This window comes from Astyanax mexicanus, chromosome 1 (assembly GCF_023375975.1).
Source record: "Astyanax mexicanus isolate ESR-SI-001 chromosome 1, AstMex3_surface, whole genome shotgun sequence".
In the NCBI taxonomy this organism is placed as follows: domain Eukaryota; kingdom Metazoa; phylum Chordata; class Actinopteri; order Characiformes; family Acestrorhamphidae; genus Astyanax; species Astyanax mexicanus.
The window spans coordinates 36,045,001-36,065,320 of record NC_064408.1 but is presented as its reverse complement, the minus strand read 5'-3'; the positions used below and the strand labels follow the sequence as shown (position 1 = coordinate 36,065,320).

The window sequence follows — 20,320 nt, the reverse complement described above, 5'->3', positions numbered from 1 at the left end:
ATACTTCAATAATTGCAGACTCAGTGTTACTTGTACAACATTACATCAGATCTCTGAAAATCTCTTTTTATATCCAAAGACATAATAACATTTTATTGTTTTATTGTATCTCTAAAAGTGATCTGTATGTAACTGAATTTGAATAAATCTCAAATATCGAACATCGAATATCGAATTGCAACATTGTATATCAGAATCTAATCGAAAAATCATATGAGATACCCATCCCTGTTGCCAAACCTTAAGCATAGATCTGTTTTTTTTTTCAACACAGTGATAAATAATAATGAGACAGTTCACACACTGAACTAAAATTTAGATTTTATATTCCTTTTTGACCAAATGGAGTTACCGTATTTTTCGGACTATAAGGCGCACCGTATTATAAGACGCACTATCAAAGAACGCCTATTTTCTGCTATTTTTCCATACATAGGGCGCATCGCATTATAAGGCGCGTTAAGTGACACTAGAAAGGGTGCCTATATCAAAGTGAACAGGGGTGGCGCCATGTTTCCCTTCCCCCACCGGGGGTGGTCGCTTGCCGGTGGAGTGTCTCCGTATACAAATCTAGCTCTTTCAAAGTCAAACGAGTGCTGGATATTAATCTACACAGATTCCTCTCCTGAAAACTGTTTATTTGGGTGAGTAACGTGCTTCAGTTTATTTACAGTAAGCTTAGATTTCCAGATGTCCACTAAGGCTTGCTGCACCAGCGTTAGCATAGCTATCCGCTAGCACGCTAGCTAGTCACCTAAACTAGTAAAGTTAACCCAAACTTAAACGACAGCGTTACACTGAGTAATCCTGCGTGTTCTGGTAAGACAGTGAGATATTAGCTAGCGATTCGTCCCCCGTAGCTTGTTTTAACACAGTAAACAAGCAGATTACAGGCTGATAAAACTCACCTCTGAGAGAGTTAGCGCTTAGCATCTAGCTAATGCTAGCCAGGCAAAGCAGCACAGACTTACTGGCCGATAATTCACCTCTGAACGGTGAACGCTTAGCGATTAGCATCTAACTCTAATAATACTGCTCCAGCAGTATTAAAAGTGCTAAATTTAGAAAATACTGATCTCTGAACAGTGAAAAAGCTAGCTAGCTAAGCGGTTAGCATCTAGCTAATGCTATTGCTGCTCCAGCCTCGGAGCGGCACGGCTCTGCACGGAGTGTGTGTTTACTGCTCCTTACACCTGACGGGTAAAATTTAGATAATACTGATCTCTGAACAGTGAATAAGCTAGCTAATGCTATTTGCTGCTCCAGCCTCGGAGCTGCACGGCTCTGGACTCTGTATAGCACTGAAACTCTGTATAACGCTGCACGGAGTGTGTGTTTACTGCTCCTTACAACCTGACGAGTAAAATTTAGATAATACTGATCTCAGTGAATAAGCTAGCTAGCTTAGCGGTTAGCATCTAGCTAATGCTATTGCTGCTCAGCCTCGGAGCTGCACGGCTCTGGACTCTGTATAGCACTGAAACTCTCTATAACGCTGCACGGAGTGTGTGTTTACTGCTCCTTACAACCTGACGAGTAAAATCCATACAAAAGGCGCACCGTATTATAAGACGCACTGTCAATTTTTGTGAAAATTAAAAGTTTTTAAGTGCGCCTTATAGTCCGAAAAATACGGTAAATACAGTAAAATACAGTGCCTGGGCAAAAAAAGGTCACCACCTGGATTTAACTTGGAAGTAACCAGTAAGAACTTCCACCTCCAACTTCCACTGGGTGTCAGAACAGCAGAGTCACTCCTAAACATCATCAAGCTTTGTGTATCTCTTGATCTTTGTCTCTACAAACTAGCTCTGGATATTTTAAAGTAAACAACAAAGCACTGTTATAAGTTGCTCTGGATATGGGCGTCTGCTAAATACCTAAATGTAAATGTAAGAGCCTGCCATTGGATAATTACTGCGTGGGTGATTATGTTTTAGCTGGCATCACATTATTTAACTCTAACTCATGCAGTGAGTATCTTCTCATCTGTTTAACATTCGAATTGGACAGTTCTTCACGCCTGACACTCTGGCTGAAACTCCACCCTCTTTGACTAGGTCTGCCTAACAACAGAGCGATCTATATGCTGATTGGCTTAACGAGAGTACATTATAATATGCAGCCGATGGACTGGCAACCATGAGAAATACCATGTGTGGCTGAGAAAGCGTGAGACTTGAGAACACTGTATAAGACTGTCCAGTGCATTAGTGGGGAAACATCATGTGGTTGATAAAATCTTAAAGGATGGTGATTGGCTGTCGTGTAACGTGTAAAATCAAATCATGTAAAAACAATACTAGAACTCAGGGGTATATTTAATAGTGAAAGTAAGAACATTTCCATAGTAGCAAATGTGAAGGAAACTTAAGGAATTGGGACTAAACAGCTGTGTAGCCTTAAGCCTTAACCATGTAACTGCTTTAATTTGTATATAGCATAAAGTTTAGACTTTGGACCAATGGAAAAAGGTCATGTTTTCTAAAGAGTCCAGATTTACACTGTTCCTGAGTGATGCCCCCATTATGCATAATGCCTACTGTACAATCCTCTGGGGTTGCTGCAGTTGGTCAGGTCTAGGTTCAGCAACAGTATGAAAGAATGCTGACTTCCTGAATATACTGAATATAGACCAGATTATTCCGTCAATGGATTTTTTCTTCCCTGATGATCACGGGCATATTCCAAGATGACAGTGTCATGATTCATGGGGCTGGAATTGTGAAAGAGTGCAGGGTTAATTTAAAATAGCACTATTTTCAATCGAGACATTTATAATTTTACCTCACCAGCAGAACTGCCACAACTAGATCCAATTTGTCTAAACAAACACAAAGAACACATAAACACACACACACATAACCCCTACCAACAACATAAAACCCTCTAGTAGGCCCAAACAAAGAACAATCATGGCAACAGGGCATGCTGGGATCTCCCCTGAGATAAGACTCCATACATTCTTGTCAGGTGTTTTTTTTTTACTGATTTGTATGCACTAAACATACAAGTGTTGTAACCAAACAATCACAAATAGCACCACCTCTGATTTCTAACACTATTGATTTTACTGTGAAAGCCTGTAGTTAGTGCCATTCTAACCGGTGGGGCTGCGCTTCTATTAGAATCTTCACATTTCAGACACCAATGTTCTGGCGGCTTGACAACATTTGTGCATTTTCAATCCCTTAAGTTTCACTCCTGTAGTGCGAGCGTATCAGTGAACACATCTGTCCATCAGAGGAAAGTGATATTAATTTTTTTTCTGACAGAGATCAAACTAGTCATCAGAGGAGAGAAAGGAGGGAAAGAAAAAGAGAATCAGGGAGGAAATGGAAAAAGAGATTGAGGCAATAGTTAGAAACAGTGTGGGTTATAATAGAATGTCATTAACACCTAGGTAAATGAATGTTTCACTCTAGGAAAGTGCCATTAATCAATTAATCCATTCACAACACATTCCCGGAGCTGTATGGTTACCAGAACTATTATAATGTAGCATAATTACAGTGTGTTAACTGTACGTACCTGCTGTGATATCTGTTCCTGCTGAATGCTTTAATAACAGTTTGTCTGGTGTGTGTCCTGTGCACTGTAGTCTTCATCATCTACAAAACACACAAAAAGCAAAATTAGTGTGCATTATACAACAGTTAGTGCTGACCTCACAATCTGATTGGGTGAGAAGTGTTCTAATTGTGCTGATATTTGTGATAACAGTACGGCATTCTCACATAGAGGCTGTGACCGAAATGGCTCCCTATTTACTAGTTAGGGCACTATTGAGTATTTCAGCCATTTTTCTTTGAGTGTCTGAATCATAAGGGGGGATTCGAACGTGATTTTGAGGGCACTAAAAACTCCCATAATGCATCATGATTTATAGTAAACATCGCTGCTTACTAAACGAGCTAAATATGTCCCAACATGCTTTGCGGGTTTCGCTACTAAGCAACAGACAGACGAAGAAACGGAGCGGACAGCGAGCCACTAGGGTTGCCAGATTGTTACAGAGGGATTCAGACAAAAAACAATTCTCTGGGTAAAACGTGTTTCAAATCCGCCGAAATACTGAGAAAACCACCCAAACAGAGGATGTTCATCAAATGAACAATATTACAGGGTTTATTTCAACGTGATCTTACGCTGTTAATTTCAGGTTTTCTTTATGAAGTTCAATATTGTGAGGATTATCTTTTAAAAGCGTAAATATACAGGCAGAGAAATTACTTCATGATCAGCTCAGAGCTTCACTAACTTTAATTCAGAGCTCAGTTCAGTGTGTTTATTGAGTTTTAAATATGGCTCAACCCGCTCTCTCACCTGTGTGTGTTTCTGTGACCAGCGCTGGCGCATAGTGTCCAAATTCACTCCTGTTTTATCACTAATTAGTGAACTACATAGTGTCTCCCTAAATAGCGCAACACTAATGAGGGAGTAGGGAGCCATTTCGGTCACAGCCTAAATCTGTATCACTCAACTAACGCAACAACTGTATCACTCAACTACACACAAGACTTTTTAGTATCATCACCTCCAGCACCACCAGCAGCAGCAGCAGCATTAGCTTAGCACAGACTAGCGCCCAGCCACGGCACGCTCGCCCGCGGCGCTGGTTTGTCTTTTGTGGAAAAAAGGGAAAAAAAACATGTCACCTCGGCTGCAGTCTGATAGCCGGAATGGAAACCAACCAGGCTTAGATAAGCTAGGCTAATGCTAAGCTAAAGCAAGCTACACTACCCTAACCACAGTCCTGCAGGCACAGCTAGCCTCACAGCTAGCTAACCAACAACACCCACCAAACAGGCCGAAAGGCTTGCAAATGCGCAACTTTCACATGAAGACGACTTCACAGTTTCAACGTTATTTCATGGTCCTAACATTTACTAACCCCCTTAATCCCCAATTTTCATTTTAAGCTAACATTCGTGTTGTTAGCCTGTATAAACCATATGCAGTTTTGTAGATACAGTTCTGTTACAGTTCACTTGTTGTGGAACTACATTTTGGCAGAAGACACAGTCAGTATTAAAACATATTTTTAATCAATTTTTTTTCTTTATTCATCTTGTAAAAAACCTTTTGTACAAAAGCAATAAAACACTCGAGGTTGTGTGTTATTGCGAATAACATCTCAGCTGATTTGCAGTAGATCAACACATGCGTGATGTTATTCGTGATAAAACACTCCTTCTCGTGTTCTATCACTTAATTCAAATAGCAAAATCATGAATTTAACGTCATACATACTGTGGCGTGGAAGAGGAAGGAAGACCCGTGAGGGTGCCCACCCTCTCTGCATAACCCCTCCCAAGGGAGATGCCCCACCCCTGTCATCCTCGCACACAGGAGAACAGAAACATGCCTGCAGGCAGCCACACACACAACCCAGAGCCGCCACATAGCCCCCCTCCCAAGGGTCAGCCGTCCTGCCGACCCCACCAACCCAACGCAAACCCCGTGTACAACAGAACTTTTTTTTTACAATCAGTCTGGAGGGGCCGGGCATGGCACCGCCTGCCAGCGGCTCCGAAGAGCCAGAGTTCAGGTCAGGCACGAGTGCAAGGCCGGCAGGCTCCGCACCACCGTCCACAGTGTCCGACAGTCTCGGCCTATAGGGGGCCAGCCTATCATAGTGCGTCTGCCCCACCGGATCTTATACACCACCTCCCCCAGCCTGGACAGCACCAAGCACGGACCCACCCAGGCCGACTGGAGCTTCGGGCACAGTCCCTTCTTCCGCTGAGGGTTATATAGCCAAACCCTCGCCCCCACCGCCAACGGGTCCCCAAAGCAGCGCGTGTCGTATGCACGCTTCTGCTTTTGTCCGGCAGCAGACTGGTTGGCACGCGCTAGACGGTGTGCTAATTCCAGCGAAGACATAAGGTCCGAGACAAAAGTGGGCGTGTCCGAAGCGTACCCGCCCCCTTCAGGAGGCACCCCAAAAGCCAGGGAGACCGGCGTCCTCAGTTCGCGCCCGAACATAAGCAGAGCCGGCGTGAATCCCGTCGTCTCCTGCACAGCGGAGCGACAGGCCAGCAGCACTACCGGCAGGTGCCTGTCCCAGTCACGCTGGTTCTTGTCCGACACCATGGCCAACTGCGCCGCCAGCGTGCGGTTAAAACGTTCCACCAGTCCGTCACTCTGCGGATGAAGGGGTGTCGTCCTGGTCTTATGGATTCCCAGGATGCGGCAGACCTCCGCCATGACCTCCGACTCAAAATTTCTCCCCTGGTCGCTGTGCAGTTCTTCCGGAACCCCGAATCTGCAAAAGAACTCCCACACCAGGATATCCGCAGTAGTGACCGCCCCTTGGTGCGGCACCGCGTAGGCCTCTGGCCACTTCGTGAAATAGTCCATCGCCACCAGAACAAAGCGATTTCCAGAGGCCGTCACCGGAAAGGGGCCCAGCACGTCCACGGCCACCCGCTCCATCGTGCTGCCGCACTGGTAAGGGTGAAGTGGGGCGCGGGGCGCCCTCGAGGGGCCCTTCTTGGCAGCGCACACGTCACAGCAGTGCACGAAGAGTTCCACGTCGGTTCTACACCCAGGCCAATAGAAGCGTTGCCTCAGGCGCTTCAGAGTCTTGGTGACACCAAGGTGCCCAGCCCCAGGTGACCCATGAACTCCCCGTAGGACCGATCCCCTAAGCGCCCGCGGTACCACCACCTGAAAAACGCGCCGCCCGTTAGCCGGACCCTCCCAAGGTATGGCACAGCACGCCGTCGGACAAACTAAAACTAGCCCAGTTGGAGCGCAACGCCTTAGCAATCGGGCCCAGCGGCACCACCTCCCCCCACGACGGTGTGACTTTCGCACTGAGCGCGTGAACTGCCCACGATAATTCGCGATCCGCCCGTTGCACATCGCGGAGCTGCTCTACGGACACCTGAGCCACCCCGACAGCGCCAGTAACATCCCCGGAGATTGCAGCGCAGCGTGCGGTCTCAGCAGATTTCTCCTCAGCACGAGCACAATGTTTGCAGTCGGCGGCCACACACGGCCGGCGCGACAAAGCATCCGCGTTACTGTGGCCACAGCCCGGGCGGTGCACAACCTCAAAACGAAACTCCTGGAGTCTAGATAACCAGCGCGCGAGTTGGCCCTCGGGCTCGCGGAAACGCATGAGCCACTGTAGCGAGGCGTGGTCAGTGCGCAGCAGAAAGGGCACCCCATACACGTACGCTCGGAAATGTTTAAGGCTTTCGACCACCACGAGTAGTTCCCGGCGCGTTACGCAATAGTTGCGCTCCGCCTTGTCCAGGCGGCGGCTATAGTACGCTATTACGCGCTCGGAGCCGTCCTGAACCTGCGACAGGACAGCTCCGAGGCCGTGGTCGCTCGCATCAGTATCCACAATGAAACTCTCAGACACCTTCGGATACACTAGAATCGGAGCATTGCGCAGGCGGCTTTTTAGCTCCTCGAATGCCCGCTCCGCCTCGTCAGACCAGCGGAATTTCACACTAGGCTTAGTCAGAGCATGAAGCGGCGCTGCCACGTCCGCGAACCCCCTAATAAACCGCCTGTAATACGAGGCCAGCCCCACAAAGCTGTGAACCATTTTTGCGTCTCGCGGTATGGGCCGGTCACGGACCGCCTCCGTCTTTTTGGGATCGGTTTCCACGCCAGCACAGCTCACTACGTGGCCCAGGAAGCTCACGCGCTGCCTTAGCAGATTACACTTTGCCGGATTGAGTTTCAGGTTAGCCGTCTGAATCGCGCCGAGCACCATTTCAAGGTGAGACAGTGCGGAGTCGAAGTCGGTTCCGTGCGCCAAGACATCATCCAAATAAACGACGCAGCACGACCGCGGAACCCCGCATAAAACACGCTCCACAAGACAATGAAAAAAGTAGCCGGCGAGTTACACAATCCGAACGGAAGCACCGTGAAATGCCATAGGGCTGAGCCGAGCGAGAAAGCGGTTTTCTCCCTATCCCCCGCCGCGAGGGGCACCTGCCAATATCCGCTCCTCAGGTCTAAAGAGCTGAACCAGGCTGAGCCAGACAGCTGGTCCAGCGTATCGTCGATCCTGGGGAGCGGGTAGGAGTCAACTTTTGTGACAGCGTTAAGTTGCCGATAATCCACGCAAAAGCGCCAATTTCCATCCTTCTTTTTCGCAAGGACCACCGGGGCCGACCACGGGCTGCTCGAAGGCTCAATAATGCCCGTACTCGCCATCTCGCGGACTAACTGCTCCGCCGCTACCCGCTTTGCTAACGCCAGACGGTGCGGCCTCAGCCTGATGGGCTGGGCGTCACCCGTGTTTATCGAATGAACCGCAAGGCTAGTTTTAGTACACTCGCGCTCAGACACAGCGAAAGTCGTGCGAAAACGGCCGATCAGTTCGCGCAAACTGAGTTTTTGGGGACCAGATAAACCCACACAACTGCGCTCCAGCATCTCCTCTATCGGATCTACACTCAACCCCGCATCCAGCGGACCCTCTACCGTATCACGCACCGAATCACACACATTCCCTCCCACCAGTTCACTTACCCCTAACTCGTGGCGTATCGCTACGGGGAGTCCAGTCACCAGCACCGAGCCCCGTGCACAGTCAATAATAGCTCCGACGCATGAGAGCAGGTCCTTGCCCAGAATGCACGGGTCGTTGATGCGTCCTACCCAGAACTGTTGTTGAAAGGGCCCCTTGCCGACATCAATCGTCAACTCCGTTAATCCTAGGAGACCTATAGGATCCCCGGTGACTGAAGAGAGAGTGATGCGCTGGCTGTTGTCAGTCACAAACTCGGCCGCTACCTCCGTCGCTAGCTCGGGCTGTATCAGTGAGACTGACGAGCCTGTGTCCACCAGCGCGTTCATCGTCACTCCATTCAATGTGCATTTCACGAAATAGCCGCTGAGTCCGGCAGTTCCGGAATCAGATCCCGAGGGTAAGCATAGCGTTCCTGGGGCCATCGTAAACCTCACTGGGTGGTCCCGGCTCCGTTTCCCGGCCGGCTGCAGTGCGCTCGCTTGTGGCCACGCCCCCCGCAGCACCAGCACTGCAGTTGGGCATCAGACCGGCTCCGACCCCACCTCTGCGAATCACGGACAACCGGCGACGCCCCCCACGGTCCAGGATGGCTTGAGAGGATGAGTTCGGACCGCTCCGCCACCTCCACCGCGGACTCCAGGGTCTGCGGGTCTTCCAGCCTCACATGTTTGCGCAGCTCGCTCGGCTCGAGGGCGCGCAGAAAGTGATCCAACGCGAGCCTCCTCTGGGCCGCTCGCGGAAACGTTGGGTAAGCTTGGCGGGTTAGCAGGGCCATCTCCGATGCTAGCACGCCCAGTGTCTCTCCCTGCTGTCGGCGTCTGTCCGCCACTAGCATTTTGGCGGCCGCCTCCGACGGTTGGCGGCTGAAACGTGTTCTCAGCGCCCGTGTCAGTTCAGGCAGCTCGCAGCGGCACTCAGCGGGGAGCTCGATCAGTACCCTCAGCGTGTCGCCCCGCAGCGCCAGGCAGAGATTGGCTGCCGCCTCGGCGTCCGTCCAGCCCACACCGCCCGCCACGATCTCAAGCTGAGCTTCAAAGGCTGTCCAGTCAGTGCTGCCGTCGTAGGGGGTAAGGCGGGGTCACTTCTGACACCAAATGTGGCTTGGAAGAGGAAGGAAGACCCGGGAGACTCATGCTTAATGCTCAACAGCTCCTTTATTGAACCAGCTTGCCACTCACTTACGGTCTTTAACAAGACTAGGAGAGCTAAAACCAACAACCCACAGAGCTCAAATAGCCCAAAGGCCACCAACCCAGCTGTGTGTCTCCCAGATGGCAGATCCAGAGTGGTGCCCACCCTCTCTGCATAACCCCTCCCAAGGGAGATGCCCCACCCCTGTCATCCTCGCACACAGGAGAACAGAAACATGCCTGCAGGCAGCCACACACACAACCCAGAGCCACCACAATACTAATAACATGAATAAATGAAGCTCTAATAACATTAATATCCAGAATGAATCTCTAATAACATTAATATTCAAAGATAAGTTTTAATAAAAAATATATACAGTGAGGTTTAATGTGCAGTTAACAGCAACTGATTTAAATCACTTTAAACAGCTTAAATAGTTTGAGCTTAAATAACACACTGAGTACAAACAACGCACTTGTTAAATAAATAAAGCGAACTCTGTTTACTCTGTTTAAGTTGACATTAATCAAACAACAGTATTTAAATTTGGACCTTGAATCGAATATTCAAGACTCTAAGTGGCAAATCAAATACATCAACTGTTCCTGTAACTTCCAGCAAGAACAAATTCAGGAGAGGAAACTGGATTCAGCGTCCAGAATTAAAAACCTATATAGAGTGGAGAACCAGAGCTGCACAGCTTACTGACACAAAACTTAAATCTGTAAAGTAATACGTATTGATAGCCTTATTTTAGCTAAGTGCATGAGCAGCCACTGCAGCATTCAGCAGCAGAGAAGGGGTTAACTCTCACTGCCTTCAACACTGAGGCAGTGTAGTTGTGCCACATTATGTATAAAAAGATAACAAATACGGGAAATATATCCTGGGGGGAGTGACTATATATATATATATATATATCTACAGATTTACAGAGACTGGTCGTCGCTTGCCTTTGTGTGTCAATCAGGCAACTCACATAAGCTTCATGTCTGGGAAGGAGCGGATAGGTAGAAAACTCTACACAGTGTTTGGAAATTTAATTCCTGTAGCCATTTCACACACTCACTCACATACTCACAGTAGAGCCACATGAACCTTTAACTGAGATGTTTCAGAGCCACACTCAAAACAGAGGGCTGTAAGAATCACTGGAGAGATGGCGATACAACCAACTAAAGAAACCCACAAATGTATTAAAAGTATGTTCCTTGTTGAAAATATCAAAACCAATATATTACAATAGTTTAATGTTTAGTTTCAATGTTTTATGGCCATTTCCTTTATAACAGGCATAAAACAATCGCTAGTAGTTTATCCCAGTAGCTAGCTAGCTAACTTTTCCATTCTACCTTAAATGGTGTAACAGGTGGCAAAGGCTGCAGCATTTAAGGTGGAATGGAAAAAATTAAATTAAATAAAAGCTAATTTTGCCTCATTTCTGAGAACATAAAATGCCTTAAAGCCTTAAACTAGTTAACCAGCAGCTAGGTTACTAAACTTTAGCGCTCCACAGCTATTAGTATATCTGTTTTGGGTGCTTGAATGATTGTCTCAAGTTTTAGGAGGAGGATTTTACCCCTTCCCCTTGTAACTCTGTTACAGTCGAAAACGAGAAGTAGGGGTACAAAAGAGAAATGGGATTTTGTCACTAAAGAGGGCACTATAAGGCATGGAGTCACAAGGCAAGAATGTGGCTAGCTGTTTTTTAGCAGAAAGTTACTGCTGTTTAATTCAGTAGTGACAAAAGCTACAGAATTTTCTTAGCTCTGACTAAACATGCTAGCTAGTTAAAATTAATCCAGGACTAACATGCTAGTCACCAGCTAACATGAGACTGCATGACAGTTGCATACTACATACTACTATTAAAAGGTATTTACTGTTTAATGTTTATTAAAAAATAATAATTTCTTTTCCTCCCTTTTTTACTTTATATATGTTGCAACTAATGCTGCAATAAAAAACGGCGGTCCTGCATTCGCCTACTATAATTAATTGCAATTAACTGCTGCATTGGTAATCAGCTATTTTTTTTCTAATATCGTTTCTAATAAAATGTGAGTAGACGCACTAACATGCTAGTCACAAGCAAATGTTAGCTATATATATATTGTTATAAATGGTTTTAAGAAAGTCTCTCACATATTACTTACAGTATGACCCCACAGATGAGGCAATCTGTGGCCTGATCAGATTTATATTAGGAAAAACTAAAAATCAGTGAAATAAGAAAAATTATCCATATTTTTCCTGATAACAGATTAGTTGTAGATACTAGTATCTACTCTTTCACTGAAAAAGGTTTTACAACTTTATTTACATTTTTCTGTCAAAATGATCAGTCTTTCCTGAAGAAGTATAGTGTCACACCCCCTCCCTCCAACACACAAACACACACACACACACACACACTCCCTCTCTTTTTCTCCAGTCATTTAGTCCTTACCTTTCGGCAGATTTCATAATCCTGTAGTGGAGTGTGAAGTTTAGCACCCTGCTGTGGGGTCATTTTTTACCTTCTGTCAACAGATCCATATCGGTCTGACCTCCAGAAAACCACTTCAGTGGAAAGTTTGACCTCCGCTATTGATTGTTTTTCCTTCTTATCCCAAGGCCCAGAAAATTTCAGCTTCAGCAAATCAGAGAATCCAGGGGAAAAAATCCTTCTTAATTTTGATGAACTTGATTAGAAACCCTCAAATCGAAGGAGGGAGCCTGATGTGGAATTCTCATGCTGTGCTGCTCCTACTTCAGCAGCATATCAACTTTATTTCTCCATCCCAGACCAAATGCAATAGCCTTTCCCTGAGCTTCAGCTTCATTATCTAACAGACAGTGTTCCTCACCCACTGTCTCTATCTCTCTCTCTCTCTCTCTCTCTCTCTCTCTCTCTCTCTCTCTCTCTCTCTCTCCTTTTCCTCTCTTTCTTTTCCTTCTCCCTCCCCCTTCATGCCGGAGTCCTTTTCTTAATCTGTTATCCGTCCCCTTCCTGTCCACCTTCTTCCTTTTTGGAGCCTTGCTGGAATATAAAACCACACACATCTTGTAAGTAAAGCTTGAGGGAAGAATAAAATACAGCACAGTGAAGGATGTTGACACTTTGATTTGTTAAGTTATGTTAAGTTGAAACAAGTCAAAATGTTTGGTCATAATTGAAAAATGAAAAGGTTAAAGAGTTAAAGGAACAGGTCAGTTACATAAAGTTGCCAACAATAAATACAAATATTTATTTCATTAGCATTATACCTACAACATTTTGATCATTTGTTCAGCAGGCATTCAATCAGTATGATCCATACCATCATACTGTTTTATTTAAATCTCCCTCTCACTCACTGACTAAATAAGGGAAACACTCAAAGTTCGTCATCAGTACACCTCACACTGAATAATGCTGCCACCAACAGGATGAAAGAGACAGCACCAAAACCTGTTCAAGAACTTTCAGTTACTTTCATCTGTTTTATGATAGTTATAATATTGGGTGTTATGTTCTTGTATATGTTATTGACCACTGGTTATCAAACTTTTAAAGCAAAGTACCAAATCAAAATGTTTATGTACTACTACTGGGGATCATTTACCCACTTTGCAATCTGCAAATTATTGATTTTAGTTTCTTTAAAATGCAGCATGTCTACAGAGACATGTCAGAAAGTGTATAATGTGTTTGCTGTGGGCTGTGTTTAGTACTGTATAGTGTATTCAGTAGTGTATAGTGTATTTGCTACAGGCGGTATTCAGTAGTGTATAGTGTATTCAGTAGTGTATAGTGTATTCAGTAGTGTATAGTGTATTTGCTACAGGCTGTATTCTGTAGTGTATAGTGTACTCAGTAGTGTATAGTGTATTTGCTACAGGCTGTATTCTGTAGTGTATAGTGTACTCAGTAGTGTATAGTTTATTTGCTACAGGCTGTATTCAGTAGTGTATAGTGTATTCAGTAGTGTATAGTGTATTTGCTACAGGCTGTATTCAGTAGTGTATAGTGTATTCAGTAGTGTATAGCGTATTCAGTAGTGTATAGTGTATTTGCTACAGGCTGTATTCAGTAGTGTATAGTGTATTTGCTACAGGCTGTATTCAGTAGTGTATAGTGTATTCAGTAGTGTATAGTGTATTTGCTACAGGCTGTATTCAGTAGTGTATAGTGTACTCAGTAGTGTATAGTGTATTCAGTAGTGTATAGTGTATTTGCTACAGGCTGTATTCAGTAGTGTATAGTGTATTTGCTACAGGCTGTATTCATTAGTGTATAGTGTATTCAGTAGTGTATAGTGTATTTGCTACAGGCTGTATTCTGTAGTGTATAGTGTATTCAGTAGTGTATAGTGTATTTGCTACAGGCTGTATTCAGTAGTGTATAGTGTATTTGCTACAGGCTGTATTGAGTAGTGTTTCGTGTATTACAGGCTGTATTCAGTAGTGTATAGTGTATTTGCTACAGGTGGTATTCAGTAGTGTATAGTGTACTCAGTAGTGTATAGTGTATTCAGTAGTGTATAGTGTATTTGCTACAGGCTGTATTGAGTAGTGTTTCGTGTATTACAGGCTGTATTCAGTAGTGTATAGTGTATTTGCTACAGGTGGTATTCAGTAGTGTATAGTGTACTCAGTAGTGTATAGTGTATTCAGTAGTGTATAGTGTATTTGCTACAGGCTGTATTCTGTAGTGTATAGTGTACTCAGTAGTGTATAGTGTATTTGCTACAGGCTGTATTAAGTAGTGTATAGTGTATTCAGTAGTTTATAGTGTATTTGCTACAGGCTGTATTCAGTAGTGTATAGTGTATTCAGTAGTGTATAGTGTATTTGCTACAGGCTGTATTCAGTAGTGTATAGTGTATTCAGTAGTGTATAGTGTATTTGCTACAGGCTGTATTCAGTAGTGTATCGTGTATTACAGGCTGTATTCAGTAGTGTATAGTGTATTTGCTACAGGCGGTATTCTGTAGTGTATAGTGTACTCAGTAGTGTATAGTGTATTTGCTACAGGCTGTATTAATTAGTGTATAGTGTATTCAGTAGTGTATAGTGTATTTGCTACAGGCTGTTTTCAGTAGTGTATAGTGTATTCAGTAGTGTATAGTGTATTCAGTAGTGTATAGTGTATTCAGTAGTGTATAGTGTATTTGCTACAGGCTGTATTAATTAGTGTATAGTGTATTCAGTAGTGTATAGTGTATTTGCTACAGGCTGTTTTCAGTAGTGTATGTAACATAATTTAGACTGACTGAATTCAGTTCCTGGGTGATGTCAAAGAGAAATGCAAGACCCATTTATGATCATCAACTCAAGAACATGCAGTCTGCCTTCTACCTTGATTTTCTGTCTCAGCTCAATCAATCTTTTTACAGCACTTCCTTTGTTTAGCCAGCACACTTTGTAGAACAAGACAACACTATATATATATATATATATATATATATATATATATATATATATATATATATATATATATATATATATATATATATATATATATGCTGCATCAATGTGCTGAACAGTTCCAGTTCCACACCGGTGGAAAAGCATTATGACATAACACTGTAATATTTTAAGCATTTACTGCAGAGTGTATGTGTATAAATAATGCAGTGCAACTCGATCATAGGATCTAATATAAGCTCTTCCTCCAGCTTCCTCCAGCTTTCTCACTGCCCATTGACCATTTTTTCTCCCTTTCACTGAGGGGGCACCGTCTGTCGCTCTTCCTACCAGTTCATCCCAGGGCAAGCCAGCACGATCGATGACATCACACAGCTGCTGGAATATATCATAAGAGATATATTAGATATAACGAAAGTAGCCTCTCGATCACCTCAATTAGTCGTTTATTCCACTAATGAATATAGCCAGTTGAGCAGTATCATAATGCACTACTGAATATGCACTGAATCCTCACACTTTGGTGCACAGCTGATCATAAATATCATCAGATAACTCACTGATCAGCTACAGTATTCTCAGTGAGACCTCTACAGTTTCTGAATAAACTCGCCTTTTCTGGATGAAGGATATGAGCAGCCTGAAGCATGTACACTGTAAACCCAGAAGTTGTTTGAACTCAAACAAATTAAGTCTGTTTTACATAAAATTGGATATTTCTAAACAATACTCAACTATTTTGAGTTAGTTGAACATTCTTGGGCACATACACATTCAAACTGAGATCTCTGAGTTGAATCAACTTATAATAACTGAGTTTAGTCTGTTGCCATTAACAGCTTCTTTTCCATTGGCTTCTGTCACAATCGATTTGCATACTGGGTGTGTCCCCCAGTTTGTAGCACTCACCATCAGTGTGTAGTGATTCCCCCTGGGCTACCTTAGGTAAACTTGTAGATCATATATTACGATTAAATGCTTGGTCTCTGTGTTGTAGCTGTAGAACAAGCATCATTTACTGAGCTGCAGTGACTCTGTGTTCTCACTGTGCTCTCAGTTCTTTTAATTCGTTACTATTTTCTTTCATCTACTTTTCTAAGAGTATTTTAAAAAATTTTGAATGAAACCGGAAAGAAGACTAAATACAAGTTCAGGAAAATATGAATTTTAAATATATATGTATATGTATTTGTTAAGTTCATTGTACTTTAAAATTATATTACATGAACTTAAAATTTATTAGGTAATCGGTTACAACAAAAGTTTTGAGTTTAGTCAACTTATCGGGTTTTACAGTGTACAATAAGCATATGTTGAGTAAAAACAACTCTAGGTAATCATTGCAATAAACTTAAACAAATAAGTGTGCAAAAGTTACATTAATTTACAATGTTAAGTTTCAGCTACACCACATTTTGAGTGTCAAGTACTTTTGGTTTGTCTGTTGAACTTAAAAATTAAAGTTTGTTTAACTCCATACAGTAATTACAAATTACTAAAAAAAATGAGTTTTCAAAACTTAATTCATTTGAGGCAACGAATTACCTCAAATGATTTGAGTAGACTTAACTTATTAGGGTTTACAGTGTAGTGCTTCAGAAACTGACTCGCTGTAAAGAGTTTCCTGCTTTGGCGATGCGATCTCTCACTACATAGCATTTCTCAACTGCAGCATCACTTTCTCTTTTCCCTCATACAGTACAGTAAATACAGTAATACAGTAGTTTTGCTGCACTGTAAGCCCGGCTAAGTTGAATTTACTTAAAAAATTTGAGGAAACCAGTTGCCTTAAAAAAGTTAAGTAATGAGTAATGAAAACTTAAGTTAGCACAACTTAGAACATCAAGTTATTAGAACTAAAAGGGGAAGTCGATTTAACTTTTTCATTTTTGTTGTACTGTAAGACCGGATAAGTTGAGTTTACTTAACTTTTTTAAGGCAGCTGGTTTGCTCAATATGCTCAATGAAAACTTGCGTTAACATAAATTAAAACATTAAGTTATTACAACTGAGAGGGGAACTTGATTTATTTCTAAGGTAGCACAGGGGGAATCACTACACACTGATGGTGAGAGTCAGAAACTGTTGGACACACCCAGTATGCAAATAGATTAGACAGAAGCCAATGGAAAAGAAGGTGTTAATGGCAACAGACTAAACTCATTTATTATAAGTTGGTTCAACTCAAAGATCTCAGTTTGAATGTATTTGTGCCCAGAAATGTTCAACTAACTCAAAATAGTTGAGTATTGTTTAGAAATATCCAATTTTAAATTTGAAGAAACTGGATGCCTTAAGATTTTTAAGTAATGAATACCAAAAACTTGAGTTAATTTACTTTTAACTTAAAGATGACGATTGTTAAACTCTACACAGTATCATAAATTACAAAAAAAAAAAATGCTTTGAAGCTTAATTCATTTGAGGCAATACATTACCTTAAATGATTTGAGTAGACTTAGGGTTCACAGCTTAATCTGAGATCTTTGAGATGAATCAACTTATAATAACTAAGTTTAGTCTGTTGCCATTGGCAGCTTCTTTTCCATTGACTTCCATTGACTTCCAGCACAATCTCTTTGCATACTGGGTGTGTCCAACAGTTTCTAACACTATCACTTGTAAAGTGATGCCTCCCAGGCTAACCTAAGGACAGGCAAACAAAAGTACAGTCTGGTAAATTAAGCTGATTTATATTTAGTCTTTAATTTAGATAGCAAAACACAGATTTAAAACAAACACATAATGTGTCTACAAAAATAATACTTGTTCTTACAGCCTACAGCATAGAGCTCAAGCAGTTAATCACAATGTAACACTAAAGGTTTACCCAAGTTAATCTGGGGGGAATCACTTCCCACTGATGGTGAGTGTTAGAAACTGGGGGACACACCCAGTATGCAAAGAGATTGTACTAGAAGTGCTATCAATTGCAACAGACTAAACTCCGTAATTATAAGTTGATCCCACTCCAAAATCTCAAATTAAACTGCACTGAAAAAAAGATACTTTGGACCAACCTAAAAAAATACGCTAATTTGTTACACCTAAATATATTCGTTTTTTTCGACTTATATTTATGATTAAGTTCGAATCTAACATTTTGATTTAAAATCAATCAATACATTATTTAACCCAAGTACCAAAAAGTTCTTTAAAACAAAGATAAAAGATGATTTATAACAAATATCCTTTTTACACTATTTTTTAATCTGGAATAACGAATTCTTTTCTGTTACAGCAATGTATAATTTTTCCTTTGAATAAACTAATTAAACAATTTAAACTCTGTTAATTAATTTTATAAACTTTCTGTAATTTCCTTTTCAGACAAAATGCATTATTTATTTATATATTTACTGTCATAACAAGCATAACACCTACTAAATTATGTTAGAATCATTCTAAGGCAACTTAGCATCTTTAGTAACAGCTGAAGCAGGGCAACCTTTTAAAGTTTGAAATCGGGCTTTTGTGCCTTAAGTAAACGTAATATATTCGTGCAATATAATTGTGCATCTAAACAACTTGCTCTTGCAACCTACAACACAGTATACAAGGTTTTAACTATTACATAACACTACCCACAGTAGCTAAGAGAAGATACCCTGAAGGGAACAACTTCACAATGATGGTGAGGGAGGTCACGCCCTTTACATGTGATAGTGGTGACGGGAACCAATGGGAAGAGTGTGAGACTGACTGACAGAAAAACTCCAGAAGGAGTGATCTGATGTGATGATGTCATAACATCTGAAATGAAGTAAAAAATATTATTTTTTGTTTTGTTTTAATAGGGAATGGATTTGCTTTTAGGCAAACTGAGAAAAACAGGTTAAACCAGTACAACTTAAATCATTTAAGGTAATTTATTGCCTCAAATGAATTAAGTTTCAAAACTTTTTTTGTTGTAATTTATAATACTGTGTAGAGTTTAACAAACGTTCATCAGGTTCAACAGGCAAACCACATGTACTTTTAACTTAACTTTTTAATTTAAAGTAACTATTGTACACCCAGTTTATCTTACTTGTTTAAGTTTATTGCCATGATAATATTAAGTTTTTGTAGTTTTTTTAATAGCCAAAAACTCTAAATTAAATGGGCTCAAAGTTAAACTGAATTTATACAGACTTATTTATACAGAGCAAGCGACAGAGAGCGACAGGCAGCAGCGCGACGCTACATGGCGCAAATCCTGGGGGGTTAAGGGACGCAAGAGAGTTGAAGAGAACTCGACTTTTTGCAGATGAGCAGAAATGTGCGGCTGCATCTACCAATCAGAAAAAGATTCGGCTATGTCCGGCCTAACATCGCTGCTTTGATTTTCGGTTCCTACTGAAGATTTGTTCCACTTGGAACAAATGGAGAAGAGGTGCACGAACAGGACGGACAAATGGTTTTAAGAAGTTTTCAGTAGATGGATGGATGGATGGATGGATGGATGGATGGATGGATGGATGGATGGATGGATGGATGGATGGATGCGTGAATGGATGGATGGGTGGATGGATGGATGGATGGATGGATGGATGGATGGATGGGTGGGTGGATGGATGGATGGGTGGGTGGATGGATGGATGCATGGATAGATGGATGGATGGGTGGATGGGTGGATGGATGCGTGGATGGATGGATTTTTTAGATGTACACGTATAAACTGGGTTTCGAACATTTTAGTGCTTATATTTCCTGACAATATAATATAGGTTTTACTTGTCATCATGAATAAATGTTTTAACACATAAATAAGGAGATGCATAGATGATGCTTTTAAGCCCATGATGTGCATTTCAAATAGTGTGAAACATTTGTATGAGTGCAGAAATTGTGCAGACCAACTGGACCCTTGTTATCTGTACGCCTCAAGCTACGTTCCCCACAGGCTGCTTCTCTTGGGATTTATGGATGTGTTATATAATAATCAACTGCTTGATCTCAGTGTTGAAGGCTATAAAAGCAAGTTACTGTGTTTTATGTTGCTCAGTGTGATTATAGGCTGACATCACTAAAGGGTCAAAACAGCCACAACCTTTGGAACATAGTTACAGATTTTAAATTCAACGACATTTTGGTTTCATTTTCGATGAAACAGTTGGGGACAGAGCCGTAGCGTCCATGCTTTATACATTCACGGCTCTAGACCCTAATACAGACGTTGCAGTTATTTCGGTTTTGGTCGATTCCTGATGTTAATGGAGCTTCAGGTCTCCTGTCAGTTAATATGTATGTAAACAAACTTAAAGTTTTAATTTAAAGTAACTATTGTACACACGGTTTATCTTGTTT

General features: G+C 42.3%; 1 protein-coding gene across 1 annotated transcript in view; it reads right to left on the bottom strand.

Moving 5' to 3' along the window:
- The window catches only part of arhgap20b (Rho GTPase activating protein 20b), a 78,891-nt gene extending 66,361 nt beyond the window's left edge, over positions 1–12,530 (bottom strand). The window contains exons 1-2 of the mRNA XM_049466778.1: positions 12,090–12,530; positions 3,532–3,611 (exon numbers count right to left, since the gene is read on the bottom strand). Coding sequence (XP_049322735.1) covers positions 3,532–3,611; positions 12,090–12,152 — 143 coding nt within the window. The 5' untranslated portion in view covers positions 12,153–12,530. The remainder of the gene's footprint in view (positions 1–3,531; positions 3,612–12,089) is intronic.
- Between the last annotated feature and the right edge of the window lie 7,790 nt (positions 12,531–20,320).